Source organism: Mirounga leonina, unplaced genomic scaffold (assembly GCF_011800145.1).
Source record: "Mirounga leonina isolate KUSES-001 unplaced genomic scaffold, KU_Mleo_1.0 Mir_104, whole genome shotgun sequence".
NCBI classification, from domain to species: Eukaryota; Metazoa; Chordata; class Mammalia; order Carnivora; family Phocidae; genus Mirounga; species Mirounga leonina.
This window is the reverse complement of record NW_023270231.1, coordinates 3,417,696-3,435,684: the sequence shown is the minus strand read 5'-3', so window position 1 is coordinate 3,435,684 and position 17,989 is coordinate 3,417,696. Positions and strand designations below refer to the sequence as shown.

At 46.3% G+C, this 17,989-nt stretch overlaps 1 protein-coding gene across 5 annotated transcripts in view; it reads right to left on the bottom strand.

The window, feature by feature from the left end:
• CYFIP2 (cytoplasmic FMR1 interacting protein 2) overlaps positions 1–17,989 on the bottom strand; it is a 129,413-nt gene that overhangs the window by 92,687 nt on the left and 18,737 nt on the right. For 3 of the 5 annotated variants that reach the window (XM_035013169.1, XM_035013162.1, XM_035013153.1), the window contains exons 2-7: positions 15,424–15,558; positions 13,824–13,913; positions 8,180–8,257; positions 6,516–6,617; positions 2,843–3,024; positions 944–1,040 (exon numbers count right to left, since the gene is read on the bottom strand). In XM_035013169.1, coding sequence (XP_034869060.1) covers positions 944–1,040; positions 2,843–3,024; positions 6,516–6,617; positions 8,180–8,257; positions 13,824–13,913; positions 15,424–15,540 — 666 coding nt within the window. In that variant the 5' untranslated portion in view covers positions 15,541–15,558. Of the gene's footprint in view, positions 1–943; positions 1,041–2,842; positions 3,025–6,515; positions 6,618–8,179; positions 8,258–13,823; positions 13,914–14,232; positions 14,268–15,423; positions 16,011–17,989 lie in introns of those variants that run through there. The other 2 variants (XM_035013178.1, XM_035013186.1) reach the window with 2 other exon arrangements.

The following is a 17,989-nucleotide window of genomic DNA, read 5'->3' as shown; positions in this document are numbered from 1 at the left end:
CGGGAGAGGAGAGCGGGACCAGCAGGCATGCCCCTCCTGCAGGACAGAGTGGTACAGGAGCATTTCCCATTGGAGAAGAGTCCAAGGTCTCCACCTCAGGCCCTTTCTCTCCAAAGGGACAACCTGGGCCCCTGTGGGGGATGCTGTAGGAGACACGGCTAGTGCTCTCCACAGACAAGCTGGGGCTGAGACGTGGGGCTGAGTCTCGGGAAAGAAACACGTCAACACTGACAGCCTTGCGCAGTTAACCAAGAGCAGGAAGGGCCCAGTGAAGCCAGCAGCAGCCCCGAGAGAGGTCTGGGCCTGAAAATGTTTCCAAGATGGAGGGCCCCTCTCAGCCAGGGCCCTGCTCACATTCTTGCTGGTGCGTGCTTAGGCTGACCTGACAGGTGAGCAAGATGGGTTACATAAAGTCAGAGCATGAGAGCCGTAGCTGATGGGGGCATCCAGCAAAGTGGCGGCCATAACCATAGCTACAGCAGCTTATGCTCTTACCATTCGTCAGGCTCTGCTCACTAAGGGCTTTTGAAATGGTGTCTCATTTCTCACAACAGTCCTAGGAGATGGAGCTCATATTCTCAAAATAACAGCTCCACTTCACAGATGAGGAAACTGAGGCTTAGACCTTGCTCAAGGTCTCACAAGGGGTCAGTGGAGGGTCCAGGATTAGAAAACAAGGCTGTCAAACTCCAGAACCCAGGCTCTCATCCTTGCTGATGTGGGGGCAACGTGCGGGCTGAGAAGGCTTTCAGGGAACAAAATCCACGGAGGGTAAAAGGGTTACCTGTAGTTGGGAGGAGAGACTTAAGTCTGCTAATTCAGGAGTAGGAAAGTGGGGGATGTTCATCTGGACTGAGCTCCCCTGCTTGTGGTCCCTCGATCATCAGGCCCCTGCCTGTGGCATGGGATGCCAGGCCAAGATGAACAAGGAATGTGCCATCACCTGGGTGATCCTGTTGTGGTTGGCCAGGAACATGGAAAGGTTCTGCGACTCCTGGATAGACTGGGGGTCCGCCATCTTCCTCAGGAACTGTGCCGCCCTGCACACGGGAGTCGCGGAGAGGACTGCTCAAGCACAGCCCGCCCACGCCGGGCCTCACGATCCCGCTCCCACCTAACCCAGTGCCCCACCACCCCCCGAGGCTAAGGTGCGATGAATAGCACAGCTGACTCTACTGTCTAAGGAGAGTGGATTCTGCAGTCTTTCGTTGGGGGCCAGGCACACTCTGGAATAATAGCACCTACAATTAAGAGGCAAGAATACGCTGAAGGTCAAACCCAGCAAGTTTAAGGGCATCTGGCATCCTATCAACCAGCCAGAGGTGGCAAGCCAGAGTGAAAGAAACATCCTTGCGCCGGGCTGTGACCTGCCATGGGACCGCACAGCGGAAATGGGGAGAAGAATCCCAGGCAGGGCGCGCGTTGGTTTTGCGTGGACTATGTTATTTACAGGAAACCTCCAAGTTTGTAAGGCAAAGCCCTGCATGGAAACACATCTATTCCAGCTAACAGGACTGCAGATGAAGGGATGATGGGCTCGAAGGGGGAACACCACGGCGCCTGAGCCGTTCCAGCCTCACCTGGTGGTGGTGCGGCCTGTGTCAGGGCCGCCTGTGAGAACACAGACAAGACACCCACCTTGCTCACGTGGCTTGTGAGCGTGTCACTTGTGGCCAAATGCAAGGAGTGGCCAAAACTGGAGAGAAACTGGGAGAGGGGCGGAGGGGGGGAGATGCAGGAGATACTATGCCATGAGTTGTCTCCGAAATCTTTGTGCAAGCTGCCGTTTCTGAACCAGGCTGGAGATGGGGCTCTGCCTGTGGGCACATATCCCCAGGTTACGCAGTCCACTCAGGAGGATACAAGGGTGGGAATCGGTCTGCTCCCTGCTTTCTCCAGTTCCCTTGGAGCCCCAGGAGGATGCGACTCAAGGAGGAGGGGCCCTCTTCACCAGTGACACAGAAAAGCCTTCCCAAGAAACATCCCCAAACACTGCAGCGCTCATCTGAGCCTCAGCAACATACAGGAAAGATACCTGTTGCTTTCAAATGTCCTCTGCCACCTTCTGGGTGGCTGTATCCTGATGTCTGGAGAGTGACCATTCCTGACCCACTCTCAGTCTCTCTTTCATCTGACACTGACCCCCAACTGACTCGGCAAGCACCTGCCCAACTGGAGGCCCCACTCACAGCAGGGACTGAGGGAGGGGTCCACATGCTACCCAAGCCAGAGCGATGACAATCCTCCATGGGACTTTTGCAAAAGTATGTGAAAGCAGCACCCTTTCTTTCCTTTGAAGCTGGGGCTGCTACGCTGGTCAGAGGGAAGCTTACAGCTGCTGGTGACCACCACAGGGCACAGGCCTGCCTGAGAATGAAGCTGCTATCCGGGAAAGTTGAGCTGAGAGGCAGAGGGAAACAGACCAACATCATCTGAGTATCTGGATCCAGATACAATGAAACTGTTCAGTTCTGGGAGCCAATCTAGTTCCTTCTTTTATATAAACAGTTTGAATTGGCTTTCTGACTCTTGCAGGAAATGACTAATATGACCATCTTATGATTATTTTCCTGGTCCCAAACTGCATGGGAAACCACTACAGGTAGGGGAAAATGAGGCTCCGACCCCGTCTTAAGACAGGACACCTACAAAGACCCAGTTTCCCAAAGACTCAGCTCGGCATCTTCTCCCTCAAACCGCAAAGACAGATATAGGTCCACCCTGCAGGGTTGGGGAATGGTTAGTTGGGTTCTGGAGGAGGAGCCCGGCAGAAGGGCTCTAGCCTCTGCCTCCCCTAGGCCAGCTCCGCAGGAAGAGGGGGGTCGGGGAAGGGTGCCCTGACCTCTTATAGGCAGAGTGGTCGTTCTTGACGCTGCACTTCATATTCTTCAGCTCATCCAAGACGGCGAACATGTTGATGAACTTGCCCAGGGTCAGAAGGTAGGCCTCAGAGACAAAGTCCTTCCTCCGCTCAGCATGGCAGAGCCGCTTCACCTCACTGCAGAACCGCTCGATGGCCTTGCGCTGCAGGTGGAGGGGCGGCAAGTAAGGACAGGCAGCCCCGGAGGGTGGCTTGCTGTGCTCTGTGCGGAGAGCAGGATCAAGACCCCCTCCCCTGGGGCGCTGGTCAGAGCGTGGACATTTAGAGAAAGTCAGATCTGCCAGGAGATCTTTCTTAGAGGGGTCCCTAATCCAGAGCTCATCTCAAGAGGGGAGCCCAGAACCTGCAGCCAAGTGAGTCAAACCAATGAATTTATTCACCATGCCCTTGCTGAGAAGTATTATGTCTTACTCATTTTTTGTATCCCGGCATCTAGGACAGTGTCAGGGCACGAGTAGGGTAGGGACCAAGAGTGAGAGAGACATTCAGAGAGAGAGGCTCATGCATCCAATAAATAGTATTTATTGAGCATCTACTACATGCCAGGAACTATTCTAGGCACTGGAGGAGAGTAGAGAACAAAACAGAAAAAAAAATTTCTGCCCTAAGGCACTTATATGTGAGGAAAGGCAGAAAACAAAACAAATACTCTATATTAGAATGTGATAAGCACCATGGAGAAAAATAAAGCAGGAAAGGGGGGTAGGGAGGGCAGGGGGAGCTGTACACTTTAGTAGGAAGATCAGAGAAGAAATCATCCAGAGGTGACTTTTAGGAAAAGAGTTTGAAAGAAGAGAAGGAGAAAGACAGGGTAACTGAGGGAAGTGCATTCTGGATAACGTGAGTAGCCAGTGCAAAGGCCCTGAGGTAGGAGTGTCCCTGACATGTTTGAAAGATGAACAAGAAGCTGGTGGTTGAAGTGAAGTGAGCAGAAGGAAGAAACTGGAGGCAGAGAGGGACCAGGGCCACTGGCTCTCACAGGCCTTTGTGAGGGCTCAGGTTTCTACACTGAGTGAGTCAAAGGTAACATGGTCTGAATTGTATTTTAAAAGGGTCACAGTAGCTGTTATGGTGAGAATCGACTGTAGGGGGCAAAGATAGAAGCAGGGAGAATAGTTAAGAGAAATGAAAATATATCTCCCCCAAAATGTATACATGAATATTCACAGCAGCCTTGTTCATAACAGTCCCAAAGTGGATATAACTTAATGTCCATTAACTAATAAATATGTAAATAAAATGTGATAGATCTATACAGTAGATTAGTATTTGGTCATATATTTTGGTACATGCTACAACATGGATGGATCTTGAAAACAATATGTTAAGTGAAAGAAGTCTGTCACCAAAGATCACATATTATGTGATTTCATTTAAATGCAATGTCCAGAAGAGGCAAATCCATAGAGACATAAGACAGATTTGTGGTTACCTAGAGCTGGAGGGGGAAAGGTAGAGGGTATGATGGGGTGGTAGCTAAAGGGTATAGGATTTCTTTTGGGGGGTGAGAATGTTCTATGACTGATTATGGTGATGGATACACAACTCTGTGAATATACTAATAAAAACTGTTGAATTGTCTGATTTAAATGGATAAATTGTATGTTATGTGAATTATATTCAAAAAATGTTACCAAAAAAAGCAGCTGACCAACAACAAAAATAGGCTAAAGCAACAATTCAGAGAGACACAGAGAGAAGAGGAAGTTGAGGAAGCAGAAGAGGAGGGGGAGGGGGGAAGGAGAGAAATCACTCTTGTATGTGAACTTCACTCCATGGACATGGGATACCCCACCCCAGTGAATCAGTCCCCTCCTTCAAAGCCCAGACAAGCCCAATTTTCTCCTTTCACAGTCTAAGAACAACGCAACTTTTTGCGGCGGTGGAAATGTTCCATGACTGCACTATCCAATATAGCAGCCACTCACCACAAGTGGCTACTGAGCACTTTTCATTTCATGGCTAGTGCGCTGGGGGACCTGAATTTTAAGTGTTATTCAGTTTTCACGTAGATAGTCCCATATGGCTAATGGCTATTGTGTTGAACAGCATGGTTCTAGATTACTCTAGATCCTCCCTTCTCTAAATACTTTGTCGGAAGGCCCTTCGTTTAGCACTCCATCAGCCTCCGGATAGTTCTTCTCTCTTGGACCTGCCTTCCCAAAGGGACCAGGCTCCTGAGGGCAGGGCCGTGATGCTAGTCACAGCGGCTGCCATTTGTCACACTTACTCTGTGACCAGGGCTCCACTTGGCTCTTCACAAACAGACCTCCTTTATCCTCACCACACACCTGAGATGAGGCATGATTTCCAAGGTGAGAACCGAAGGTGTCAGATGTTACAGAACTCACAGGCACACAGGGACAGTGTGCAGAACCTTGAGTTTCTCTGCCTCGGAAGCCAGCCCTCCTGCCCTGGGCTGCACGCATTTGCACCTTTCCCAGACAGTCCCATCTCCCACCCCCAGGCCTGGGCAGAGCTGGGTGCGGGGTGGACATCAGGCCAGTGCTTGCGAGGCTATTCATGACGCTCAGTGCTTCTGTGGAACCTGTGGAGGGCACAGAGCATGTGCCACGACCCTGCTCCAGGGTATAGACTGGCCTCCAAGTCTTCAATCTGCACTCCCGCACAGCGTCCGACATGACCAGAATAACCAACCGACTGGCATTTTTCTCCCTTTGCCACTTCTGTTTAACCAGCTTGCCCTCTTGCCTTCCATTCATGGAGGCCCCACGGCGCTCTTTTCTCTTTTCCTCCTGAAATGACTCCTCCTTCTGGCTTCCCAGCTGGCCTCCCTGCTGTCACTCTTCTCCCCTCCCACCTTCCGCATCTGTAACTGTCCCCCACCTCCCATCCATTTCCCCCACAGCAGCCAGAACGGTGCTGCAAAACCTCAAACCAGAACACGTCACGAAGAACCTCCAGTGGCTTCTACGGTGCTCGAGTAAAATCCACATACTCTTTTCATGTCCTACTTCCTGGCCTACAGTGCCCTGAAGATCAGGTCCTGTCTACCTCCCCCAGGTCGCCTTCCGTCAGCCATCCCTACTCACTGCAGCCCCCCTGGCTGCCTGGTACTTCTTAAACGCGCTGTGCCCCTTCAGGCCTTTGCAGTTCCTTCGGCCTGAAACCTTCTTCCTCTGATCCTCACACGCCAGATGACTGTTACATACAGATTTCAGTATGGAGAGATTGCTACCATAAACTGACAGGTGAAAAAACCTGCAGGACATGAAGGGTAATTGAATCCCATTTTTGTTAAACAAAACACAAAACAAAACAGTGTGTGTGTGTGTGTGTCCTAAAGCTGTACCAGGTCACAGACACCCCCCACCCCAGAGTTATGATTTTTAAATTTTATCTTACTCACAGCACTTACTACACCCTGAAAAGGAGTGAGTATTGTTTACTGTCAGTCTCTCCTCCTATCCAAAACACACTCGTGTGCTCACTAGGATGTAAATCAGCGGAGAGAGGGAGGCTTGTCTGTCTTGCTCACCAAGGGGTGTGTCAGGGGCAAACAAGAAGTATTTGCTCCATGGACAAATAACCTGGGTCAAAAATCCAGACCCCAGTAGCTGGCAGAGTGCGGACTCTCGAGTCTCCTGATTCAGACCCACCCTTACCCCCTCACCTGAAAGTACATGAACTTCATGAGCTTGGTGACCTCTGGCTCTAGCACCTCCACTGTCTTCTCATAGATCTCGACCCGGTTGGGTTGCTCATTGCATTTCACCTGTGGGGAGAGGGGAGATTACACATCCTCCTTTGCCAAGGCAGTTCTGGTTCACATCTGTCATCTTATTAATAGAGCCCTTTTTTTAAAATAAAGATTTTATTTATTTATTTGACAGAGGGAGACACAGCGAGAGAGGGAACACAAGCAGGGGGAGTGGGAGGGGGAGAAGCAGGCTTCCCACGGAGCAGGGAGCCCGATGTGGGGCTCGATCCCAGAACCCTGGGATCATGACCCGAGCCAAAGGCAGACGCTTAACGACTGAGCCACCCAGGCGCCCATTAATAGAGCCCTTTTGCAGTGCCCTGACCATGAGCTCTATACACATCTACCTTGATCTGCAAGGTCTCCCTCCTTCAGCCTTTCCCCTACTCCTACCCCAGGGGGACCCCACCAGCATCTAAGCAGAGAAAAATGTTCCAGCCATTGTTCCACATGCACATGGCATGAGATCCCCCGACCATACTTGGCCCCATCAAAAAACCCATTTTCTCTGCCCAGTAGTTTTTAACACATCAGAATCACATGGCAGATGTTTTCATAGCCTGCACACCCCAGACTGCTAACTGGTCAAGTGAAACTGAACAGTGAGCGAAGGATAAGCATGAGGACATTCTTCGCACTGTTGCTTAGAAATTCTTAAAATGGTAGCAATAAGGTAAATACCCACCAGTCGATGATTAAATGGATAAAATATGATGTATTCATACGATATCATCATAAAGGCGCTAGAAGGAATGAGACAGATCTCTGTGAAGTGACATGGAGAGATTGCTACCATAAACTGACAGGTGAAAAAACCTGCAGGACATGAAGGGTAATTGAATCCCATTTTTGTTAAACAAAACACAAAACAGTGTGTGTGTGTGTGTGTGTCTATATATAATAGAGGCAGAGAAAATCTGAAAGAGTTCAAAGCAAACTATTAATAAGTAGTTACCTCTGGGGGCTAAGGTTAGGGGGAAGAGAGAGGAATAGTTTCTGTTTACTTTGCACACCTGTGGTTTGTTAATTTTGTTATAATGGGATATAAATATGATGCTGATAATTACGGTAAATATAATATCTGCATGAGTCAACACAAAAAAGTTACTAAAAAGGAATTAAGTGGAAAAAAGCAAGTGGCAGAACAATATACATATAAATATAAACAATATACATTTATAAATACAAATAAATGATAATTTACAAATAATATTCGTAGGAATATTCATGCTGTTCAAGGAAAAAGATCCAGAGGAATATGCAGCAAAGTATCCATAGTGATTAGGCTCTGGTGGGAGGTGCGTTTGGGTGGTGGGGGTGAGGAGGTGGGGGTGTCTTGCTTTTTACTTTATACCTTTGGGCAACGGTTTGGGTATTGTACAGGTAGTACATGTTGCTTTTGAAATAAATCGAACACATATTTTTTAAGTTGTCACCAGTGTAATGGGAAGCTCTCCAAATGTCTCGAGCAAGCACCCTTGACTACCAGGCCCCGCCTCACCCCCTGCACCCGGAAAAGCTCAGCTCTCTGGCTGAGGCCGAAGTGGAGCAGAGCCACCCAGCAAGGACAGTCTCACCTGCGGGATGGCCCGGGAGCAGCTGCGCCAGGTGTATAGCATGACTGCATACTCATGCCCTTCCTCCAGCATTTCATTCTGAAAAGCAAAATGCACACTCAGCAGGGAGAAATTACGCTGGTGCCAGAAGGCTCCTTCACGGCCCCCAAGAGCCTCATGCCGTCACAGCGAGCAGCATCAGCGTGACCTGGGAAGCTGACAAGACGTGCAGACTCTGGGGCCCCTCCCTGGGCCTATGGGATCAGAATCTGCACTTCAATACAACTCCCAGGTGACTCATATTCCCAGGTACACAACTAACGTTTGAGAAGCCCCAGCTTCAGTGAGCCCCCACAGACACCCGAGGGCGCTACCAGCTGGGCACAGTTTTCAAAGATGCACAGGAACCTTAGAAAAAAAGAAGGCAGATCTATTTGTTCCCAGAGCAAAAGTTGCCTCAGGTGCACCATGAGCAAGAAAATAAGCAAGTAGCGAAACAGAATGTACAGCAGGTAGGTTAAAAAAACAAAGAGTAATAATTATGAAAGTATACTGTTACATACCAAAAAATATTTTGGTGCAATATGCATCAAGCTATGACAAGGAGCAAGCTCTCTATGGGGCTGGATGACCAGGGCTTTCCCTTTTCATATTATAGACTATGATGTTTGCCCTTTTATAAGAGCCCATGCTACTATTTCAGAAGCAAGAAAATGATTAAGCTCAGTTTTTAAAAATAATATACAGCAGATGGCAAAACCAATATACAGCATGGGAAATGAATCCGAAAAACACAGGGATGACTCATCTCACCTCGCCAAGTGCTAAGCCCTAAACTCAGGTTCTAAATATCTGGGCTCAAATCCCAGCTTCATCACTTTTTAGTCTTTTGATCTTCAAGAAATCACTTAACCTAAAATTCTCCATTTAGTATCTGTTTAATGACAAGGACAACCTCCGAGAATTTAATGAAAATTAAATCTCACACACACACACACACACACACACACACACACACCCCACACACACTCTAGGTGATCCGCAAAGGGAAGTAAGAGTATTACTAGGAAAAAGGTAGTCCAGCAGTTTCTCAAAAAGTGAAACACAGAGTTACCACGTGACCCAGCAATTCCACTGCTAGGTATATACATCCCAGACAAATGAAAACACACGTCCACACAGAAATGTGCACCCTTGTTCACAGCAGTGCTGTCCTAACACCAAGAAGAGGAAACAAGCCAAATGGCCATTAACTGATGAATGGATAAATACGATGCGGTGCAGCATCTTTCACAGTAAATGGGAGGGAAGTGTTGATACGTGCCACAATATGGATCAACTCGGAAAACCTTCTGCCAGTCCCAAAAGGCCACATGCTACATGATTCATTTAGAGGAGAGGCTCCGCACAGACAGATCCACGGAAACAGAAAGCAGATTAGTGTCTGCCAGGGGATGGGGAGAGACAGGAATTGGGAGGGACTGCTAATGGGCTTGGGGCTTCTTTCTGTGGTGATAGAAATAAAATGACAGTGATGTTGGTATGACATTGTAAATATACTAAAAAAAAACAGTCAGTTGTACCCTTTAAATGGTGAATTTGATACTGTATGAAGTTTACAAAAAAGCAATAAAAAAATGGTATCACCAAAAGTAGGGATCCGAAGGGGTACGTGCACCCCGATGTTTATAGTAGCAATGTCCACAATAGCTAAACTGTGGAAAGAGCCAAGATGTCCATCGACAGATGAATGGATAAAGAAGATGTTTTATATATATACAATGCAATATTATGCAGCCATCAAAAGGAATGAGATCTTGCCATTTGCAACGACGTGGATGGAACTGGAGGGTATTATGTTGAGTGAAATAAGTCAAACAGAGAAAGACATGTATCATATGACCTCACTGATAGGAGGAATTCTTAATCTCGGGAAACAAACTGAGGGTTCCTGGAGTGGTGGGGGGTGGGAGGGATGGGGTGACTGGGTGATAGACACTGGGGAGGGTATGTGCTCTGGTAAGTGCTGTGAATTGTGCAAGACTGTTGAATCTCAGATCTGTACCTCTGAAACAAATAATGCAATATATGTTAAGAAAAAAAAAAAGAAGAAGAAGGTAGCAGGAGGGGAAGAATGAAGGGGGGGAAATCGGAGGGGTAGACGAACCATGAGAGACGATGGACTCTGAAAAACAAACTGAGGGTTCTAGAGGGGAGGTGGGTGGGAGGATGGGTTAGCCTGGTGATGGGTATTGAGGAGGGCACATTCTGCATGGAGCACTGGGTGTTATGCACAAACAATGAATCATGGAACACTTCATCTAAAACTAATGATGTAATGTATGGGGATTAACATAAGAATAAAAATAAATAAATAAATAAATAGAAAAAAAACAAAAAACAAACAAACAAACAAAAAATGGTATCACTAGACCATCTCTCTTGCAAATGTCTGCTCTGATATAAAAACGAGCCTTTACTAATTTTTTTATTCCACGTATCATATCTAGTTCATAATCTCTCCCTTGTGCTAGATGAGATTTAATTTGGAATTTGTTACTTCTTACAGTTTTGTTTTCAATAGCAAATGTCAGTGATGAGTCATACTTTCAATTCTTAATTTGGCACTTGTAAAGTCAATAACATGTTGTCCTTGAGACCAGAGAGAACTAAGATCAAGCCTGCAGGTCTCCTGCTGCTCCTGGTTCAAAACAGAGGTCGAAAAAGGAAAGCGACAGTAACTTAGGGAACGTGTGTCTACTTGTTAGCACCGCACAGCCCACCAGCAGGGGGAGGATTCCGACTTTCACTCAGTGAATGGTTTACTGAGCGCTTGAGGTCCCAGGCTCCGGGCTCTGTGCCGTGAACAGGGTGGCAAACAATAACGGTGTAGACTCTGCCCTATAGATAGTTCGGTGCCCATCTACCAGATCTATTGTATGACTGGAGTACAGAGGTCAGGACGGTGTGGCAGAAAAAGCCCTAAGTGGGGCCTCAGGAGACTTAAGTCCTGGTCCTCTCTCTGCTTGGGCTCACCTTTTACCTTGAGAATGTCACTGTTTTCTCATGTAGAGTTGGCCTCAATCACTGGTTCACTCCTGATGTCCAGGCCATGCCCCACCAGAACTACATCCTTATTCCCGGGGTTGGGGCCAGGCCCCAGTATATTTTAATGCTCTCAAGGCAATTCCAGTGTGCAGCTCAGGAAAGGGAATGTGGACACAGAAAGAGACACCATATATGTGCATGTACGGCGACACCCAGACCCAGGAAGTCTCTGAGAATTTCTGTCTCTGTGCCTTTGCTTCTGCTGGTTCTACCACCTAGTATGCCCTCCCCACCTCATCTCTGACAGATAAAATTCTAACTATGTGGGACAGCAGAGTTGAGTGGAAAGAGATCAGGATTGGGAATCAAAAGCCTGGATTCCAGGTTCCACCCTGTGATTTACTAGTTATGGGATCATGAGAAACTTGCTTGTTCACTTCTCCAGGTCTGTTTTCTCATCTCTAAAATGGACCTAATGATCCCTTTGCAAGTCACAGGGCTGTTATAAGGCTCCAAGGATATCATGTATGAGAATATCTTATACTTTTAAATCATCTTATATATGGTTAAAATGCATGTGTGTCTGTACACATATAGTATACAAGGCCCTATTCAAAAGGCCCTTCTTTCATCATCAAGCTTTCTCTGATCCCCTCAAGGATTCTTCAAAAACACAGAGCTCTCAACTTTTACCATGTCATTTACCTTTAACTTCCTGCATTTCTATTTGCTCGCACAGAGTAATCTAGAGCACAGGTTTTGTAGTCAAACAGACCTGCATTTGGTAACGTCACTTGTCAGTGGCGTGATCTTGAGTAATTTACTTAACTTCTCCGAACTTTGGTTTTCCCTGTCTGTAAAATGGGTATTGTAATAAAACCTGTCTCACAGAGTTGAGATGAGAACTAATTCAAACAGTGCATTTAAAATATCTGACAGAGAACTTATGAACAGACCTTTCTCCAAAGAAGACATACAGATGGCCAACAGACACAGAAAAAGATGTTCAACAAAACTAATCATCAGGGAAGTACATATCAAAACCATAATGAGATAACACCCCATACCCGCCAGAATGGCTAAAATCAAAAGCACAAGAAACACCAAGTGTTGGCAAGGATGTGGAGAAAAAGGAACACTCTTGCACTGCTGGTGGGAATGCAAACTGGTGCAGCCCCTGTGGAAGACAGTTTGGAAGTTCCCCCCAAAATTAAAAATAGAACTACCATATGATCCATATGATACTGCTAGGTATTTACCCAAAGAGTACAAGAACATTAATTTGAAAGGATATATGTACCTCTGTTTATTGCAGCATTATTTATAATAGCCAAAATATGGATGCAACCTATGTGTCCATCGATAGATGAATGGATAAAGAAGATATGGTATATAGTAATACAATGGAATATTATTCAGCCATAAAAAAGAATGAAATCTTGCCATTTGCAACAACATGGATGGACCTAGAGAGACTAGATAGTAAAATGCTAAGGGAAGTCAGTCAGAGAAAGACAAATACCATATAATTTCACTCATATGTGGAATTTAAGAAATAAAACAAGCAAACAAAGGGGAAAAAAGAGACAAACCAAAAAACAGACTCTTAACTATAGAGAACAAACTGATGGTTACCAGAGTAGGTGGGTGGGGTATGGGTGGAATGGGTGAAACAGGTCATGGGGATGAAGAGAATACTTATGATGACCATTGAGTCATGTACAGAAGTGTTCAATCACTATATTGTACACCTGGAACTAATATAACACTGTATGCTAATTACACTAGAATTAAAATTTAAAAAAAAATTTTAATAAATAAAATATCTGCGCAGAAAGTGTTCAATAAAGGCAAAGCTTGTCTATTTCCCTCTTGCCTCACTGAGAATCAAGACTGGCCCCTATTTGTCCTTGTACAGCCCCTCTCCAACATCTAGCACAGTCTCTGCAGGTACCAGGTACACAATATTTATTGAATGAATGGGGTCAGGGATGGTAAGGCAAGGCTTTAGCATATAACTGATGCAGTGAGAAAGGTCCAATGAGCTGCAGACAGAGCCTCTGAATGAGGATTCTGGAAATCTTCAAATTCCAGGGCTACATGAGAATAAAATCAATGAAAGCCCAAGAGGGAAGTGGATGATTCCTCACAGATGGGTCAGGTACAGACCTATTAGACCATCGACCCCACTTGTGAATGATTAACCACCAACTTCCTTGGGTCAAAAAGGTATTATTCTACAACCATCATCTCTTCTTTCTGAGAAACCTTTTGCTTTCTCAGAGATAAATTTGATCAAGAGATAAATTCCTACACAGCCAGTAATCTATAGAGTATAAGACAAGGCAGGATCTAATCATATGTTAACCTACAGGGCTCCAGAAGTTCAGGGATGTAAAGAGTGGGATCAAGTGGGGACCTACAGGTGAGTAGGATTTGCAAAGCTGGAAGACAGGGGAAGAGCGTGCCCCAGGCACTGGGAGCGGGTGGGGCAGGGCATGAGAACGGCTTATGGAAATGGGCCTGACTGAGGCAGGGAGCTCCTGGGAGAGCTGAGCACATGCCCCCCTCCCGGCCCCCCCCCCCACCCCGTGCTGGCAGGATCACACCAACTTACCATGCTGGAATGGACCGTGGCCTGCTCAATGTACCTTGCAATGCCTGTGACAAATGCATTCCTGTCCTCGAAGTTTGTGTCAAAGTTAGCCTGTAGGAATTAGAGGACAGAAACATTTGTTTGTTGGAAAACGAGTCCAAGGTGGCTGGGTGTACAAAAATGAGTCCAAACCGCTGTCAAAAAATGCCACAGGTCTCTGGGGAAACCTATCTCCACATCGTCCTCTGATCTTCCCCCAAGAAAATCCCACTCTGACTCACACTGGGCAGACGCCGGCTAGACAGGACCCGCATCTGCTTCCCCAGGTTGCCCGAGCCTTGGAAGTAAATGCTTAAACTAGAGAAACCTAAATAGCTGTTAAAAGTTAAGATGTGCATTGCTTTCATCCGGCAGTTGCAAAAATACTCACCTGAGGTTGCAGATGCTTATGTACAAGGATGATAACTGCAGCATTTTTTGTGACAGAAAAACTGGAAACCATCCAAATGTCCATTAACAGCAAAAGGCTAAATAAATAGTAGTATATCCATGTGATGGACTTTTAAGAGCTAGGTGGTGGTTAAAAATAAAATGGTGGCATTGTAGTATTGAAATGGAAAAATACCCATAATAAATTTTAAGTTAAAAAAGCCAAATCATAGAGCAATATATATAGTATGGTTCCCTTTTGGTTAAAAAAAATCTATATCTATATCTATATCTATGTATAATACATGTTTATATCATATATGGTAAAATGGTGTGTGTGTGTGTATGTGTGTAGTCACAGTTACAGGGAAATTACTTGCTATACTTTTCAGTATTGCTTGTAATAAAAAGGATATTTATGTAATTAAAAATTTAACCTGGGTTAGAAAATGTGAATAAGCCAAGTTCGTGACTTGAATCTTCAGGAATGTGCTTAATAAAATCTAACCACTGAACAAAATTACAAATATATTATGCATTCATATTTAGTCTCAGTTAGCAGTCCCAGAACCTACAAAAGGTCAGATAGAGCTAAAAATTTTGTATTAACTTATTCTTTCCTCACGTGGCATACTCACCCAGCACGCCCGGACGAGGGGCTGTTTGCGAGGCTGACTCTAGCTACACCGATGCCCTTCCCGGCATGCCCTGAGCTGGAGGGGGGGGTGTCATGGTTTTAAGCAATCTGATCATGGTTCATCACAAGCCCAGGCAAAAGCAAACAATGGTGACTGGCTTCCCTGAGCCATTAGCAGCTATGGGGAGCTGAAAGCTCTTTTCACATACATGAAGGAAAAGTAATTACCCAGGCAGGCTCTAGGGGTTTCTAAATTGTAATATTTAATTCATGAGATGAGAGCTGCCAAATCCTTGGTTGGTGCAAGAACAGCCGGGAAGGTATTTGGAGTCAGAGCCGATCGACAAGCCTTCCCTGGGGAGGAGAGACAGCCCTGGTATACGTTTACTAGCTAATCTATTCCTCATACTCAGCTCCACCAGGGCACACGGGACTCCATCAGCTCAGGGCCCGTCACCTTTTAGAGGCAGACAGCCCCCTTCCCCAGGCCTTCAGGGCAAGCCATCTTAGGGCATCCGGAGTTCCCGACCGGCCCTACGCTGTGGGCGGACGGACCTGGTACATGATGGACGATGGCGGCGGCTCGATGCATGGCTGCTGGTCGGGGAGGGGCAGCTCTTCCAGCAGGTCCACATTGGACAGGGCATCCTCCAGGGTGACGTGGGTGGTCATGGCTACGGTTGCCGGATTCTGCACCGAGGGGAAAGGACGTCAGGGGCCTCCAGGGGTTTCTCAACCTCCCCCTGTTGAGGCTCCTTCCAGAGCATAAAGATGGTTTACATGCACGGAGACCACTTCCACTCGCTCCTTCTTCACAAGGTGCCTGCAACCTGTACCTGATACTGGAAGATCTCTTTACAGTTTACAAAGTACTGGGGTTTTTTTTTTTGATCGTCTATTGTCTGGACGGAGCCTCACCACAACCCTCTGTGATCAACATGGCAGGTGGTATTAGAGCCACAGAACTGACGAAGAAACAAGGCTCAGCGCAGTTATGGGGCACCCAGACAATCACCGTGACAAAGGCCCAGGCACCTCAAATGGGCCTGATGCTGGACGTGGGCCACAGCCAGCCCCCAACTTTGGTTCTTCGTGAGGATACGCATCCGTTCCGCTCCTAAATCACTGCACAGCACAAATACCTGTAACGAAAATAGTCAAGATTCTCCACTTGAAACCAGGGCCTACATTTTACAAGCCAAGTAAGCTGGAACTAAAAGAATTCAGACTCCTACACGTTTAACGTTATTTGCAAAAATGGAAGCGCCATGATCTTCCTTGGCCTGGAGAGGTTTTGTGAGGCACACCAAACAAATCAGTCCTAAATGGACATTTTTGTGTCTTGGACCCTGGCAGAGCGCAGTGGCTTTGACGAGAGCTTCATCTGGCAGTGAGGCTGAAGGGGATCTGAAGACGTGCTTACCCAAGCCGAGCTAACTACTATTTTAAGGACTCAGCCCCCAGCAAACAGAATACTCATTTTTTTCAAAGCCTACGTGAGATGCTGATAAAAAAAAAGATCACGATTTAGGCCATAGAACAGGTTCTCACGAGTTCCCCCAAACATGACATCCTAGAAGTCACATTCACTGATTACCATGAATACAATTAGAAATCAATAATGCAAATCGCAGCCAAAAAAACACCCATACCTATGAAGATTTGTGAAAACATACTTCAAAAAACATACTTCATCGCTGAAGAGAAAATTCAGATAGAAATCATAAAATATTTAGAACTGAAAGATAGAGAACATAAATAAACGTCTTAAATGCATTTAGCAGAAAATAAGAAAGTGAAACTAAATGAACCTAATTTTCACTCAAAAATCTAAAAAAAGAATAGAAATCAACCCAAAGAAATGAGAGTGCAGGGACTGATCATTACAAAAGCAGAAATAAATGAAGCAAAGTACAAAGCAGAGCAAAACAAAGAGTAGACCAACTGAACAAAAGTCTAAAGACTGAATTTCATAAGATTAATAATAAGGAGCTGCCCCGTCAGCACGCTTGAATAAGGAAAGGAAGAGAAAGCCCACTGTGCTGACGGTCAGAGCACCCGTCCCCTCCCTTCCCCGATCTCAGGCAAGTGTGAGAAGGGCTTGCAGGCTGGAGTTTTGAAGTGTCAGAGAATGTGTCTTGATCGCTTGTCAGGAAATGTGGTGTCCGACACCAGGGCAGAAAAGGGCCACAGACATGACAGCTGGGTCTAGGGGCCGCAGAGTGCACCCAAAGGCATGGTGTCTCTGTCCGGCCCACAGCTGGGAGGGCAGGTCAGGGCTGAGCAGCTAACGAAGCTGCACACTTCACTGAGTCTTCTAACACATCCCCATCAGCCCGGTGGCAACAGGGAAGGCTGTGTCCAAGGAGGGCTTGGGGAGCTCAGAAGTGACTTCCCCTCTGTCCTCTGCAGGCACTTGGCCTCATCAGGGTGGTTTTAGGTCCTCTCCATACCTATGCTTTTTCCTGTTCTCTCCCCTGAGTTCTAAGGGCAGCATCCAGTTCTATAGCAAAACCATTTGCCAATCAACACACAAAAAATTGTCTCCCTTCTTACATTAGTATGATGTTCATTTTATAGGAGGGATTAATAATTTTATAGAGCATAATGATCTACAAGCTCCAAAGCCCTAATAAGTCTCTTCATTAATTCAAATAATAATAATAATAGTAGTAATAATAATAAAAAAACTAACATTTCTTTAGCCCTTATACTCTGCCAAGCACTCCACTATTTTAATCTTGCATCAACCTTGTGAAGGTAGGTGCTATGATTATTCCCATTTTACAGAAGGGCCAACAGAAGCTCAGAATTTAAGTAATTTTCACAAGGTCAAGTGCTGGTAAGTGTGGGGCTGGGGTTGGAACCCAGGTGTCCCCAGCTCCAGATTTTGTGCTTCCTTCCAAGTGCTGAGGTTCACATTGCAAGGCTGCACGTACTGACAGGAGGTCTATCTCTGTGCTAGGCCTTTTCTTTAAAAAAAAAAAAAAAAAGATTTTATTTATTTATTTGACAGAGACAGAGCACAAGCAGGGGGTAGTGGCAGACAGAGGAAAAGGGAGAAGCAGGCTTTCCACTGAGCAGGGAGTCCGATGGGGGACTCGATCCCAGGACCCTGGGA